This window comes from Falco naumanni, chromosome 9, assembly GCF_017639655.2.
Source record: "Falco naumanni isolate bFalNau1 chromosome 9, bFalNau1.pat, whole genome shotgun sequence".
NCBI classification, from domain to species: Eukaryota; Metazoa; Chordata; class Aves; order Falconiformes; family Falconidae; genus Falco; species Falco naumanni.
Genome location: NC_054062.1, coordinates 31,814,084 through 31,830,550, shown reverse-complemented (window position 1 = coordinate 31,830,550; position 16,467 = coordinate 31,814,084). Strand labels below are relative to the sequence as shown.

Here is a 16,467-nt window from a genome sequence, read left to right as displayed (position 1 = left end):
AATGGCAAAAGTCTTGGGTGTAATGATGCCATAGCAGCGCAGAGCTCCAACCCACTTACACAAGAAGGCTCCCTTTGTTTCTCTGACAACCTAAACCTTGAATCAGAATAATGAGATATATAATTTGTTTGCTTTTCTAGGATGAGAGGGTTAGAAGCTGCATGTTTATGGATGAGTCACCCTCTCAAACCAAACGATCATAGCCAACAGTAAAGCAAAGAAAATAAAGGTGTGTTGGGGAAATACAGGAACCCAGCATTTGAGACAGCTGGGGCAGGACTCCCTCCTCTTACAGAGCACACTTACTGGACTGCTGCAGAGTGCTGGGGAGTGGCTTTAATCTCTAGAAAATTCTTAAATTGTCACTAGGAGAGACTACTGGGAGAAGAGGTACCCACAGGTTGTCCTTAGGGAGATGGGGGACATTTTGGTTCAGACCTCGCTTCAGCAGATGTTTAAATAGCCACGCATATGTGTAGCTGTCACTGCTTTTTCTTCCTGCAGGTATTTACTAGAAATCACTCAAATCTTGTTTCTAATGAGCAGGTGAGCAGTAATGTGTCATTGCTTCATTATGGTGGGATTTCATGTTATGGTGAGATTTAATTACAATAATAACAAAGATTCTCTGCCAGAAATTATACAGGTAATAAAGGATACATGGAAGATAAAAAACATTAGTGAATCAGTTAAGGTTGAACATGTCATCAGTTTCTAATATTTCTAAAATAAAATTTCTTATGTTTATTCAATACATTTACGTCCATGAAGTTAATCCTTCCTTTCTAACGTAATGAAAACCCTTTCCGGTTTGAAGAATAACAGCAGTTCAGCACAGCAGCAGCACACAACTTACACAAAGGTTAAAAAAATGAGCAGTATTGCCACCAAAATGTAACTGCTTATTTATCTCTTTTCTAGTGGCATTAATGGAGTAACAGGCATGGTGTTGGACTACGGTGGCAGTAAACATTTTTTTATTTTTTTTTCATTCTCAACTTATCTGTTCAATCATCTTCTAGTCATTTATTGCCTTGTATATTCCACAATGAATATTATCCCTTTATTTATATTATGAGCTACTTTAGGGCTTGCTGAGCACTAAATATGAAAAAGAGGCAGTTATAGCATGTCAACAAGCCTCCATTTTGCATAGCTTCAAACGAAGAACCCTGTGTAAAGAAGCACTGCGGCCAGTTACAGACAAAATTCAAAGTGCCACTTCATACAGTTTGTCATATTAGCTTGTCAGCATTATCACAAAGATTTTGAACTTGCTGCTCAAAGTTACTCAACACTGCTTGATTCTCTAACTTCAGTCTTTCTAAATTAGTTACTGTGGTTGATAAGTCTAAAATATTTCAGACGTTTTGGGAAAGCTAGGAGTAGTTTTCAAGTAGTGGCTTACTTCAGTGGACTTAATGTAAATGTAAAATTGAAACATTACATTGGCAAATCAAAATTTAGACTCACAAAGAAAGGTTGGTTTGCAGACTTCATTGTGTGTCTTGGAGGATGAATGTACTAGTGAGATACATGAGCCTTAAAGGAGAATTTAAGGTGGGTGGTATGTGTTCATTAAGAGGCCCATTCTTTATGGGAAGGGACTTCAAGTTCTTGATACTCCAGTATATGGTGAAATTAAGTATTTCTATTTTATGCCATATGAGTTCACTTCCACCCCCCAAAAGCTGCATTTTTTTCATGGGTCAAAAATTAGAAGGCACTCATTTATATACAGAATTTGAAGTGGATATAATCATAGTACGTTTTTAACTTGTAATTGCATTTGTAAAAGAAATAGTTTTAAAGCTAAGAATCAGTGAGATAGGTGATATTTTTTTCTGGCCTTTTACTTTTATCATATACATTAGGAAGTATAAAACTGTTTTGTGTTCACCTTCATGTAAGTTACAGAAACTGACAGATGAAATGAAATCATGAATTACAGAGGAATCAAAAGGGAAAATATCTTTAAAAGAATTATTGTACCTCAATGATTTTAAGCCATTGTACAGTTACTCATTTCTAATCCCTTTGCAATCAATTGAAAAGGCTAGGTATACCTGGATGTGCAATATTCTGTTGCTGTGAACCACTCCACAGAATTATCTGGGTAAATTACAACAAATCACTCATTTAAGTTCATAATACCAGTCTTCTAGCTGAAGGATGAGAGCTTGCTTGAAATCTTAAGATCCTGGTTATTTTCTCAGTTCTAGATAGTATGTTAACTGCCTACAGTAGGTAGTCCTTTAGGGGATTCATAGTGGTTATTAAGGCCAGGAGGATAGTGTTGCACCCTCACAGCTTGCTTAGTGAAAGAATAAATACAGTTTACACACATGCGTGAATTTTATATATATATATATAAAAAAAAAATCAGCTTTTGGCTCAGAGTAAAGATTTGTGGTTGTGTTTTGCTGTAGCTGTGTACATGGTATGGTAGACATTTAAGAGAAGAGGAAAAAATAATCTAGTAAATGGATTGGGGGTGAATAAAATTTTGGTTTTCTTTCAGAAGAATAAACTCACCTGTGAAAAAATGGTTTTCTGAATTCACAGCTCAAATTTTCAGTTGTTTCAATGCTGAGTCTGTGTCTCCAAATCTGGAGACATTGTTTCAGAGAGCTTTAAAATTTATTTTTAGATTATCATGTAATTTGAGAACACTATGATGTGAAAGCATATGAAATTTGCATTTTAATATTTAATATTAAATTTGTACATTTGTACTGTTCTGAATAAGGTTGATTAGCATCATGTTTAAAGGCTTTGGAAACTTACTGAGTTTAATAATGGAAATATAATTAAATGAGGGTTTGCAGAAATTGAGAAATTACAGAAGGAATCGAGGGCACTAGATGGCTTGGACCCCAGGAATGGATGGTAAGAAAGTACAGCGCTTACAGATGCTGTCGCTGAAATTCAGTGATGGTAGCAAGGATCACCTCCTGTGCAAACATCAATGAGCACCATGCTGGGGAGGTTTTTGCCAAGGATAACCTGAACTTGGAGTTTCCTTTAAAGCTAAGCAGAGCTTCAGGAACCCATTGCAAAGCAGAGTTGCATCAAAATGGAAGGACTTGTTCACTTGGGCCCAAAACACGTTTTGTTAAAGGGCAAGTTAAGGCCGTGTAGTAGAGGTCAAAGATATCTGGGTTCTTGGGTGCTTGTTAAAAAGTGTTCACTTCCCACTTCCCTGTTTTTTTAATGAACGGATAGTTAACAGCTGAAGAAATTTAAAATTATTATGAGAGGTTAGTGTGAGCAAGGCTGCTCCACATGCAGGGATGAGCTGAGGGTGACCTAGCGTGGGCAGTGCCTGGGGGATGGAGCTGGGCAGGCAGACTGACAGCCCCAGACATGGTGAGGGCTTGGACCTGGTCTGGGTTCTGTCCGGGGAGTCCAGCCAGGAGCAAAAGGGGATGGGGCCAGAAGCAGAGCTGGAGCCTGGTATCCTATGGCATTGCTGGAGCAGGGCTGAGGGCCCCGACTGGGCTGAAGCAGGGTCCTGGACACAGGGGCAGGGTATTGAGGGGCCTAGGTGAGGCTGCTCCAGGCCATTAAGGGTTGTGGTTGCCCTTAGGGCCATGATATCTTCTGGCCTTTTAGGGTTTTTTTATTATGATTATTTAGTAATAAAATATCTTAGATTTTTTTTTTCAATAAGACGTTGAGTGACGTCTTTCTACAGTTAAAGAATGTATAAGAGGAATAATGATTTTGAAGTACAATGATACCAAAACATCCCTTTCCTTTCTGTAGAAGACAGTTTCACACTTATAGTAGAGGAATGTTAAATATGCCCTTGGAAGTCCCCAGACAGTAGGGGATTATTAAGCACTTGGAGGCAGCTCAGGTGGGAAGCCACCAGCTCTGGTAATATGCACAAAGACTTAAGTGGCAGATGTTCAAAACAGAATGACAGCAGAAAATTACAGATATGTATCTGTAGTTGTAGAAGAAGATTGAAAAGGTTTGAAAATTTCAGTGTGTTACATATGCTGTGCTTTGAAGTAAATCTTTTCGCTTTCTCCCTTTGTGGGATTATGTTATGTACATTTGACATTAGTGGAAGCTATTATTAGTGGATTGCCTTAAAAATAAATTATTTTTCCTATTTATTAACACTTGTCATAGAAGCCAGCAGACTGCAAAAGGAGTTGTAAAGGTCTAATATGCATTTATTAGCTCAAACACTGCTCAGTCACGCTGGTTTTTATAGACGGGAATGTTGATTTCCACTTAAATATAGTTGACTAGAAACCATGGTATCAGCAGCTGTAATCAAAAAGCGCAGTCCTGAAGTGGTAGAATGAAGAAATGAATGTACATAGAAACTCTTATGTAAGTATTTACAAACCAAGAAAATTTAATATTTAAGAAGCTAACAAACTTAATGAGTGATTTTTTTTCAACAAGTCAGAAATAGAAGAGTAAAACATTTCCTCAGACTTTTAGTTTCTTTATGGTGAGATGCTTTCTGATGAGCAGTAGAGCAGAGAGGCAAGAGGAAAGGGATGCTTTGTGCAAAATTGGATTTGTAACGCAGGCTCCCCAGGTAGGCACTTCTACACGTTACTCTGATAATGGTAAAAATGATCTAAACAGTGTGATTCTCTTAGTGGTCTAAATATATCAACAGAATCTGTGATTTTGGTGGTCTTTTGTAGGAATTTGTCCCTCTGGAACTGTTCAGCAGATTAATAATTAGATATTGCTGTCATGGAATTACAGCTATTTTAATAATCAATACTTGATTCTAATTAAGTCACAGTCTACAAAACAACAGGAATTAAAAAATCAAACTGGTTTTATAAGCTGCAAAAATCCCAAAACCTTGATGACTAGATGTAAAGAAGTATAACCCTGTTTTCCTAAGAAGGAAATCGGGAGAGGTAAAACGATTTCTGTGGGTGTTGGGGGAGAAAAGGCTTCACTCCCATTTGGTAGGGCTGCCCCCTAGTGCACTGCAGGCTGAAGGCGGCAAGTGTTCCAGTTCAGTAACAAGGTTCCCTTTGTAGGGTAAGAGGGCGTTTGCACGAATTATGCTTGAGATAGGTACATATCTGTATACATAAATATTTGTGTATACATGTAAATATATATCAAGTATATTGGAGCGTCATCTGGAGTTGCTCATGTTTATGTGGAGATAGCTGATGAAAATTTAACTTAATTTTTTACTTTTTATTTCTCTCTTACAAAACCAGATTTCTACCAAAACACATTTTCAAAAAACTATTCTTTAGGAAGTTTTTATGTTAGTGGTATTATTCAAATCGGATGAACCTGTCACTCACAGTAATGTTGTGTGCTATTCATTGACACACGGTAACAGTCATGAGCTGCAGCTGGTGCACTTGAACTTCTCAGGCTTTGCTGCTCAGGCTATGTTTTGATGTGTGTGGGGTTTTATTTTCGTATGCACATCTTGATCCTTTGGGAGGTGGATCTGCAGGATCCACTGCGAAGTCATAGGGGAAGACTGGGACTGCTCCAGTTTGTGACAAAGACTGTCATAAATCCTGGTGACACCAGGATCCAGGAGCTGCCAAAGTGGCTGAGCTAGGGTAGCTTTTGCTTGCTGCCTGTGAGTACGTGGATCTGTGCTGTCTGTGCTGCACTGCTAATACAGGACATGCTGCGCTGTAGGCACTTAGGTCAAAGTTAAGGGGCATTGATGGTGCAAGGAAGAAGGCAGACATTTGAATCCAAGTTGTGTGTTTCCCAGATTAGTGAATGAGGAGGAAGGAGAGGGTTATTTCACCCAGATGTTAAATGCTTATATTCTTAACTTATTGGAGTACCAGCATTAAAGGTCTCTTGGTGTCCCCATAAATCAAAAATATATTAATGTCTCTGAAGTCCATTTAAGTTTACAAGTTAATTTTATGCTAGGAATGCTGTACTGCAGGTATTTTTCTTCTTCTCAAGTTGTGTTGCCCTCCCATGTCAGTGGTCACCCTGTCCAGGAGCACCTAGCGTAGTATTAGTGCATTAAAACTAGTGACTGTCTTAATGATTTTTAAATTACATATTGATTTCTTGCCTAATGCCTTTCCTCCCTTATGCTTTGTTTCTCCTCATTGGCATTCCTAGATGACTGTCTTAGTTCACCAACATTTTTGGTCAGCATTTTCATAATCTTTGCAGGCGGGTCAGTATTTGTTTCCTACAAACCTTTTGCTAAATACCAATCGTTTAAATCTTGTGAGATGTGTCTTGTTCAGAGGGTAAGCAAGTTGTCAGGAAGTGGTATCATTCACATGCTAAGGGTGACATCTGACTTAACAAATGACTTGGCATCAAGAAATCTCTTAATACATCTTCATTTGCTTTTGAAGTTGCTAATTTGGATTCTCAAGAACAATAGTATTTGAGTATCTCTCCCATATTGTGCTTTCTCAATGCTTGATTATTAATCTTTGTGCAAGGGAACAATGTAAGGATGTGTCCAGTTCAACTTTCTTGTGCTGCTCAGTGTTAGCAGTGTAAAGCAAAACTGAACAAGTGATAAAGAGCATCTGTGACAGGGAGAAAGCTTTGGGGTTTTTACACTTTGACTTTCACTCTGTTTTTTTAACGAAGATGTATAAAAGTGTAATAATCTGCAGCTATGCAAAAGTATATATTTATATATAAATTTCTATTTCTATATAAATACTTGGCTGCTATTAGCTTATTGTCAAAGTCCACAGCCCAAGTATTTTAAAGTGAGATATATAAAGAATTCATTACCTATACTTTCCATTGACATATTTTTGTGTGTATCTGATGGTTAACAACAGCCTGGATTTATGTGACTGAAGCAATGAACTGTGAACAGTTGTAAGATGCTGCAATCTGGCAACAAGAGCATACGCAGGATTATGCCCCAGATTTAAAAGGTGATTGCACTGCTTAACTACCACTTTGTGGAATGTTACTATGCTATTCCTAACCTGTGGTTAGGGCTTGTACTCGTATGCTGTATCCATGTATATCCAAAGTCAGGTTTAATGATGTCTTAAGCAGAAGCCATCAAGTATAGATTAATCTTCAATTATTTAGCTTTGCACAAACATTTCTAGTCTTTGGTCTCCAGTATTAACAGAAGCCCAGCATGTTCTCTAAATGTTGTCTTTGTGTCCAAAGTCCCTCTGTGATGAAAACCTGAAAACTGTATCTGCATCTGTCATGGAATGCTGAACACTAGTCACTGTTAAGTCCACTTCGACGAAGAAAATAGAATTGAGGACCTTGACTACATGGACACAGGTTTTTGGGGTGGGATAGGGCAGATCATTCCCATGACCTCTTGAGCTATTCACAGAACATACAGAGTGTGTGTTCTTTCTGTGCCCTAACAAAATCAGATCTAGACTGTATTCCATCCTTGGTGGTGGTGCTTTTTGCCAGAAAATCAATAGTTTCTTTCTGTGACCTTTTTTGGTACCTTTAAGGTGCCCATAATACGTGAAGAGAAATTTATACTAGTTGAAGGAGATGATAGTATATGAATGTCTCCAACATGTCTGTAACAGAATCTCTACTTACTCTTTCGGGAATTGTCCAGAAGAGTCATTTCTTCCTCCTGCCACTGAACCAAGATTTTTGCTAGAATGAAGCAAGCATTATGACCAAAAAAAAGCCCATTTCTGTGTTGTCTGCATGTTTTGCATGTTAAACCCGCCTGCAAAAATCTCCTTTCTGTTTCTAGCATTTGCTCATCATAGACATTTGCGATGAGTACATGAGACTTGATCCCCTGTCTGTAATGATAGTCTCGCTCTCTCTGAAGTGCACTTACTGCAGCTGCATAATGAGAAGACCTGTGGTGATTCTTATGGGGAACTTTTATTTTGTTAAAAGTGGAAACATTTAAACTTGAACTCTGCTATGAAAAATCGGTGGCTGCTTTAGGATTCAGGAAGAGGTGAGCTGGGATGAAGAGCATGTAGAGCTGTTCTGTCTAGTTATGACTGAAACATTTGGTGCTTATTTGATTGGCTCGACTAAGGTTTATGAGGCACAATTGTGCATAAAGTTTGTCTTAGAGGAAAGATAAGTTAGAGGGGAAGGAGGCTTTCTGTGTCTTACTTTATGCTTTGCTTTATATTCCTGTGTATTTTGTACTGATCCATGTATCTTGAAAAATAGAGGTGTGTTGAATAGGATGACTTAGTCATTTTCTATAGCAGAGGATGTAGTGTATCATCTTTAAAAAGGATTACACTTTCCAGTACCTTAAGTCATAGATTTTCAGGTGCTAAGGTCACATAAAGGTATTCAAAAGATTAAAAAAAGAAAATCACACAGCAATTCTCCCCATTCCCAATTGATCAAAGAGCAAAGTGTGATCTCTTGCTGCTGTGCCAAAGAAACACGACCAGATATGGCTGTGGATCTGCAAGTGCACAGAGAGGTGTGGATTCAAAATAAAATAATAAATACAGATAAAAGGCTGAGTTATTTCAGAAACATCACCTGCTTCATGGAGGTGATCCTAAGCATCCAGATCATGGGAAGGAAAAGCTGAAAAAAAAAAAGTTCTTATAAGCGTAGTATCGGGTTGTTACCCCAGGTGGAGACTTCATATGGAAGGACAGAAGGTGTCTTCTCCGTGTTTATGCGGTCAGGATTTACAAATGAAAACAGTTTAAGTCACACAGATTTACACAGTTGTAAGACCTCTGCTTGTAGTGTTGTATTACATTTCTTCTACCACAATGGAGATGATTTTTAATACTCCATCCCTAACTACCTAGGATTTCTGTACTCATGGTTACTTTGTGTCTGCTTCAGATAGTCATTCCCCATCTTTTCTTTGAGGTAGAATGGCTGTGAATGGAGACTTACAGTGTGAGATTGCCATATGATGTTGGTTTCTTTGCAACAGCAATGTATTGCTTCCATCTGAAGTTTCTGGGAGCGGAATGGAGGAAAGGATAGCTTATTTTACAAGCATGACGTCCCTTTGAAGAGTTGTGACAAACAAGATTGTTTTTGTAAAATAGTCCTGGGTATTAAATTCTCAGATGAAGTAAATTTTATTCTTGCCAATGGGGCAAAAAAATGCAATTATAAGATTCAGTGCCTATAATTCAATGCAAAAATGCTAATCTGTTTGAATGTTTTTCCAAAATGTTTTCATTTTGAATGCTCTCATAGTTTGAAATGCCTAGTAGTCACTTTTTATTTTAATTTGATGGTACAGACTCTTGGAAAATCTGAAAATCAGAGAAAAAACATTTCCAGTACCTCGAAGATTTGAATCGTAGACCTTTCAGCAGAATACAATGCATTAATTATTCAGGCATTTACTACATGGACTTGTTACAGTCATTTTTTAAAATGTCTTATATAGAGATGTTTATTATACTGTCTTTTCCTCTGATGAGGTATAGATGTATGTTTTAAATGATTGTGTAATATAGCATGCTAGCCAATTTGCATTTGCAGCAGAAAGAGCTGTGACAACAGGTAGAGGCATCATTGTATGAACTCTTGAGTAGCTGTGTTTGTGTCGTTTACCTAAGAGATGGTTGGCAACTGTATTCCCCCAGAGCTCAGGCACATATTCTGCTTAAAGGGGAAAAAAGTTTGCTCTTCATTTGTGGATCAGTAAAGTCACTCTTGTGTGCTGAAGGCATATGATGCTTCTTATTTTTCTGAAAAAAAAATGAGAAAATTTAATCTATGATATCTATATGTGCAAAACAATGGAAATAGTAGTATGCACAATGAATAAACCTGTTCTCAATAGAATTCAAACTAAGAAAGTGCCTCTACAGAAAAAAAAATGAAATAAATTTTATTGGTAGAACAATGACTGTGATTTAAAGATAGACTATTTTTTCAAAGGTACATACATACAAATTTTCTGGAACTCTCTGTGAGAGAATTTTGGAAAAAAATATTTTCTGACAACTTATGACAGTCAGAATGAATGCCTTTTTAATAAACTTTGATGCTGGTTGAGTTTCTAAATGTTTGCAGCTCCCAATGCATGTAGCAATGCGTCACTGAGAGCCACATACATCCAAGAGCTGCATTTGCCTTCGTGCCAGTTCATGCAGTCCCACACAGCCTGGTGTTTGAGTGAGGCTGCATCTTTCACACATGAACAGGTGTGGGTGTGAGTTTGGATGTGGGTACATATGTATAGCTGTGCACATCTATGTAAGTGTGAAAATATACCTATGTGCACACTACTATGCCAGTAAAAGTGTGTCTTTGAAGCTTCTTTTTGACAATGTACACATCAGTCCAAAGAACATAATTTTAGGCTCTCATGAGGTGTTTGTACTAATCTGACATCATATTTTCCCTTCATTTATTGCATCTTAGAGGCAGCAAACACTGTCAAGCAAGAGCAGCTCATTCATTTTAGAAAATTAGCAAAGCCATGTTGTGTCCTACCACTTGAGAAGCAGGTGCCATGAAATCTCTGCTTTGTTTACTTGTGAGACTGTGTGTTTTTCTGGAGAATTTCCTTCAGTTGATTTTGTCTCACATGAATATTTTATAAAAAAAAAAAAAATGAAACCTTCCCCTTGTGTGCTAGTTTTGTGCAGTGGTAATGGAATGGAGAGCCAAGAGGGACTGTGAATGGCAAATAGGCTTCCTCATGAGGAAGGAGTGGTTGGGTAGAATTTGAAAAAAAACAATTGTGAATGTTTCTATAATTTTGCTTGAACTTGAGAACTAAACTCTTAATTATGTTTTGCAGGATATGAATGATTACTCTCCAGTGTTTAGCAAAACCCTCTACAGGGGAATGGTTGCTCCTGATGCAGTCAAGGGCACAGTTATCACTACCGTTTCAGCTGAGGACCAAGATCCTCCGGTAAGCAAAAAGGTTCCGTTAATACTCTGCATCCAAGAGGGAAAAATCTTTCCCCCTTATAAGTGATTAACTCTTTCAACAAGAAAGGTGAATATTACGAGTTTTTACAAAGCAGTAATTCATGCTTTCTTTTTTTAATGTCAGTCTGTCCTTTGTCATTCTGGACAGGCTGCATTTACAGGGATGGTTCCTGAACCTGGCAAATCAATGATGCAGCTCCTTTCTGTCAGGAAGATTTTTGGAAAGCTTTTTGTCTGACTTCACAGTGTAGATAAATAAGAGGAATAGGCAGAAAGGAAAACCGTGTCTGTCTTTTGTACAGTTCTGCAGCTTAAAGAGGAAACAAAACACAACTCTGTAAGCTTGTCGCTTTCTTGATTTCACAGTCACTGGGCATTTCCAGTCTGAGACATCACCAGGGTCATGCAGAATTGTAAGCTCTCCATCCAGCCCTATTGGATGTGCAATGTTTTAACTGAGTGCACTTGTTTTGGGGATCAGGTTTATTTCTGCCACTGGCTTTTATTGCTGTTCCCCGGTGAAGCATTTGATTGACACAACTGGGCACATATTTCTGACTTGTTAGCTATTCTGAAGGGTAATATCAATTTTTGTAATCAGAGGTTGATGAACATTGGTGACCAGATGATACACTGAGGACAATGAAAGTCAGAGATGTTCTGCCAGCCAGGTTTAATTTTTAATTGTTAGTGTTTGGCATATTATGGAGAATAATCCTCAGGGAGAATAGTTCAGAGAGAATGTGCCATGCACATTAAAAGCTGATGGTGCTGCTTTGACACAAATCAACTGTAGCTTAGCTAAATACGCTACATAGTAATTTATTTACCACCCAAGGACAGAAATGCTAAAGCAGTGTTTGTCAGGGCAGTCCTGCTCTCTCCCTTTGTAAAAAGTCTTAACACAAAGGTAAGAAAATTGCATGCTGGCGATACATACCACTGGGGTATTACTGAACTTGGAGGCATTTAAGGTAGTTTATAACAGCTGGAGATCTGGACTATTGTTTGTTTAAAGTATGCGAAAGACAGTAGTATCATCAAGTCGGTAATGAATAGCAGTAGTTACCAATTAATAGCACTACAGAGTATTTAAGGAAGGCAGCAGCAGAGGACAGAGACATTATTTGAGCAGTAAACATAAGAAATGGACAGAGCTGTTCCTTAATGGCTAGTCTTAGACAATTTGAAGGGAAATATTAAGAGAGGTTGGTGCCTGATTTTGAGTGTTCTGCTTGCAGAATGGAGCCCACCCAAGGTGTGTGTTAAACTCCTCCTGTAGAGCACAGGCACATTACAATAGGGTCCCAACCAGCCAACATGTTAATCACATATCTCCTTAATTAAAAGCAGAACAGTCAGCATTAGACTGATTAGTAGAAGCAAATGGGAATTTCTAGTGTCTTGCTTTAGAGATGCTTTTAAAAATGCATAGCCAAGGACTGTTTTCTTCATGGCAGGCAACTACACTCTCATTCAAAGACATGTCTGGGTGTACTCATAGCTTTTAGCATGCAGCAGGAGAAAGATGATGTAGTGCTAGTGCCTGCTCTCCTCTCTTTGCATCTTGTTATATTCATCTTTCTAGAAAAAGCCTTTCCATGGAATTTAGAGACCTAGGTTGCCTTCCCTCCACTGACTGAAGGATTCAAACCTTTAACTCTGTTTAAAGAGTTAAAGTTTTAACGCAGCCCAGGAAAGAGGCTGGGCAGGGTTCCTGACAAACTTGAGGTGTACCTGCAGGTGTGTGGAAGTCTTCAAAGCTGTAAAGTGAACAAGCTTCAGCACCTGGGATCATGGGACATGCAAGGTCAGCTAGACTTGTACCCACATCACCTAGTCCTTTTCTGGACTTGAATCATTATGTCTAAGCAAGGAAATATATCTCTGGCAGCACTGTGGAAGTCTGGAATGTAGAACTCCCTGTTATGGCCCTTTAGAGGACTTCATAAGTGCTCGTATTTCTGTGGTCTACCTACACTCTTGCTCCCACTGCCTTTTTGCTCTGTGGAAGTCTAGTGCTTTTGTCTGACCTCTTTCACTGTTCCTTGAGGTGTACCAGGCCTAGGTTTCTACCATCATCTTAGTCACTGTTTAAAACAGTGATTTTCAGGGGAGAGTAGGCTTGATTGCTCAGATCTCATAGTTATTTGCAGGAAAATATTTTTTAATTTATTTAAGATTATTTGATTCCACTCAGTGAATGTCTTGTTCTTCCATATGTTAGGTTCAATAACCCGGGGATGACAGAATGGAAATTGAGATCAAAGTGGGCAAGGTTTCTGGGTGGCATTAGAAGCCTGCAAGGGTTGTGTTTACATTATGTACTGCAGAAACATTAGCTTATTTTACTAGCGTTTCTTCCTGAACAAAGCACTTGTACTGCTGGAGTACTACCACCAAATTAATAATTCTTGCCTACACATTAATGGGTCTGCACTGCATTCAGCAGATGCAGTCAGGGCGTTCAGCAGATGCAGCTTAAATGAAGAAGATTCTCAGTTGCTCTGCATGGGGAATGATTTGGAAACCAGGGAGTTAGGGAACACAACTTCCCTTCAAGAGCTCTCCTCAGCAGTTAGCAGCAAGTAATTCAGAAGGAAACACTCTGCCCATATCACCAGTTTTGTTGTTTCAGAGCAATCTGCCAGTGGACAGTGGGGAAAACCGGTTGTGCGTGACCGTTGAAATTGTATGATTTTTTTTGATTGCCATAGTAGAAATCTAAAATATTAAGTCCTATGGACCCATATCTGCACCTTGCACCAGTATGTATTTGCTCCTAGCAGGTTTATCATACTGACCTTTGAGAAAAGCCTGCAGAAAAGGATGTTGAGGATCAATGAAACTGGGCAAGAAGATTAATTTCTATTCTGTGGAAATTTTGACAAAATAGGTTAGGATAGAAAAAAAAAGTATTTTTTCTTTGGTGGTAGAGAATCACTTTTTAACTTGGTGTTTGTGCCGCTTTTGTTTAATGGTATCTGTTGCCTTACAAGATATTTTGGTCTTGATAAAGTATTTGCGCAATCTGGTACAAGTTCCATATTATAATCCCTGGATTTAATGTGCCTAAATTTTAAAGAATAAGGTATCACCGAGATACTGGAGGAAACGAAATAGTTCATAAACTGATTAATGTAAAACAATTCTTAGTCCTGTGGAATCAGCATTTCCTAATGCAAAGTTATTTCACTTTTTCCTTTAAAAAACAAAACAAAACCCCCTTTTTGAATTCTTTTTCTATAATTTCTGTCACCACCACTTGAACATAAAAATGTAGAAACGGGACGTGGACAAGCTTGTGTGCTATTTTGTAATAATGGCTATCTCTAGGTGCTATGAGAATGGCAGTACAAAAATCTGAGTAAAGCACTTATGTGTCCCTGATTAATTTCTTGTGATTTTCTCATGTGTTAATATGAATTTATATTATATGGGTTTGAATGTCCTGTATTTGAAAGGTGTGGGGATCGCTTCTACTTCTGTGGAGAAATAGGTGCACATGCATGAGAGAGACATCAAAATAACTGAATGTGGGATCCTGTTTATTACCATTACAACAGGCATAAATGCATATGACCATAATGTTGAAGTAATGTTCTTCAGAATCAACTGTTGCATTTCTTTGATTTTTATGAAGACTTAAAAATGAAGCTACCCTTAGGCGTTTAATGAATGCAGTAGCCATAAAAGTTAGCCAACTATGGAGGAAAGCTTTTAAAATAGTTTTTGAAGTTGGCATTTTATTTCAAACTAATGGTTGATAGTTAGTTTTCTCTATCTTCTTTTTTATTTTAAAAATATCAGGCAGAAATGGCTTTGTTTCTTTTTCTAACTAAGCCAGCCCGTTAGATGTTTTGTGCTACTGGCAAATCTGTATTTATGTGGAGCTGGCTCTGACATTTAAGTGGTGTCACAAAGTGTTTGATATGAATTCACCAGAAATTGTTTTAAAAAACACACAGCCTTTTCTGTGTTCAGCAGGACCACCTTCCTCTAAACTTGCCTTAAGGGAAAGAATATTCTTATTTATCATCATAAATATTTTAGTTGTGTGGTTTGGGGTTTTTAACCTGCTGTAATCTTGTTTGTATGTACTAATACATCTTCTTTATCAGTTCAGGAAAATAAGTATCTATTAAGAAAATAATTGTGGCTTTAAAATACTTCTGATTATCAGAGCAGGTCTAATAAGAGCCTAACTAATTTGAAGTATCCAAGCCTGAATTTTTCTGTTGTCATTTTACAAGTAATGTAGACCATTCCCCTGTCCATGTTAAACTCAGCGGGGGAAAAAAGTCAAACTAGATTTTTTTTCATCACCTGCAATAAAAGCTTTTCAGAGCTAATCAGCTTTTCAGAGACTGCCCACTGTCTTCAGCAAATCCCAACTTTGTTCTGCATTGTCGAATAAATATGGATGGTATGAGAATCCAAATTGAAATGCTCAGCACCTGCATGCAGTTTCTCTGCAAATAAGGCAAATTTGATTTTTCCAACAGGAGAAGAACAGTTTTAGGGTGAAAAGGAGGTGTTGGATGGTGTCAGTAGAGCTTGGCTGTCCATTTCACCCCATGGGCACCATCCTCGGCATGCCCCTCCTTTGAGCTGCTGGACTGGGGTTATTTTGGTGTTGTCCTGTTGTTCCTACTAGTCCCTCAACAGCAAAGGTGACAGCAGCAGTGATGAATACCTAAGTAGTAGGAAAAAAATTCATGCCACTGAAGTCAACCTTAATAAATCATCATCTGTAACAAAGGATGCAGGTATTGTACCTACTGTTACTTTTTGACTCTGGAAGTGCTCATTCAGCCATATTCCTTAGAAAAGATGATTGTTTTACCTATGGCTTTTGACTTCTAAAGGTCAAGTTGTAAATATAAATGCAAGCATGAAATGGACAGTGAGGGTGGCACAGGTACAAACAGTAATGTAGGTGAAAGATCAGATGTTTAAAGAAACTTGTGAGATAGGGGGTTAGAAACTTACAGCATATAGATGAGGAAGTGCTATGATGTGACTATGATACGCTTTCAAAAACAGTCAGACGGTAAGAATGAGGTTTTACTCTTAAATTAATCAAACAGTACTTCATTTATTGAAGGTGTAAATTAAATGTTACCTTGTTTTTCTTTTAAAAAACCTCCATCAAATCTCCATGCAGTAAATTATTTGCAACTTAGTGTATAATACAGGTATGAATATCTACGTGTGAACAAATGAATGTCTGAGTCAGGATGAAGATGTATCATTTTCTTAGATTAACTGATGCCTAAAATATTAATCCATTATTAGAATACAACGGTTAATGATAGGATTGATTTGGTTGCAAACTACCATGTATTTCTGGCTACTATTTAACAGTTACTAAATTAAACCAAAATTATCTGTACTATATTCAAATGCTTCCAAATAAGTATTTTCTTATTTTTTTATTTTGACCTGTGGATTTCAAAGTGGTCAGAAAATCTTGGCCTGAAGGTGTAAGAGTTCTCTGATAGTTATTCCTTTGAGTCTTTAGTGAGATATCAATCAAAACATAGAAACCTGTGCTTTTCACTAAAGAACAGAGCGGGATTTAAAGGGCTCTCTTGAGCAAATATCAGTTTA

General features: G+C 37.8%; 1 protein-coding gene across 8 annotated transcripts in view; it reads left to right on the top strand.

Annotated features, from left to right (window-relative positions):
* PCDH15 (protocadherin related 15) overlaps positions 1-16,467 on the top strand; it is a 443,015-nt gene that overhangs the window by 321,648 nt on the left and 104,900 nt on the right. For all 8 annotated transcript variants that reach the window (XM_040607327.1, XM_040607329.1, XM_040607326.1 and 5 more), the window contains one exon: positions 10,718-10,834. In XM_040607327.1, coding sequence (XP_040463261.1) covers positions 10,718-10,834 — 117 coding nt within the window. The remainder of the gene's footprint in view (positions 1-10,717; positions 10,835-16,467) is intronic.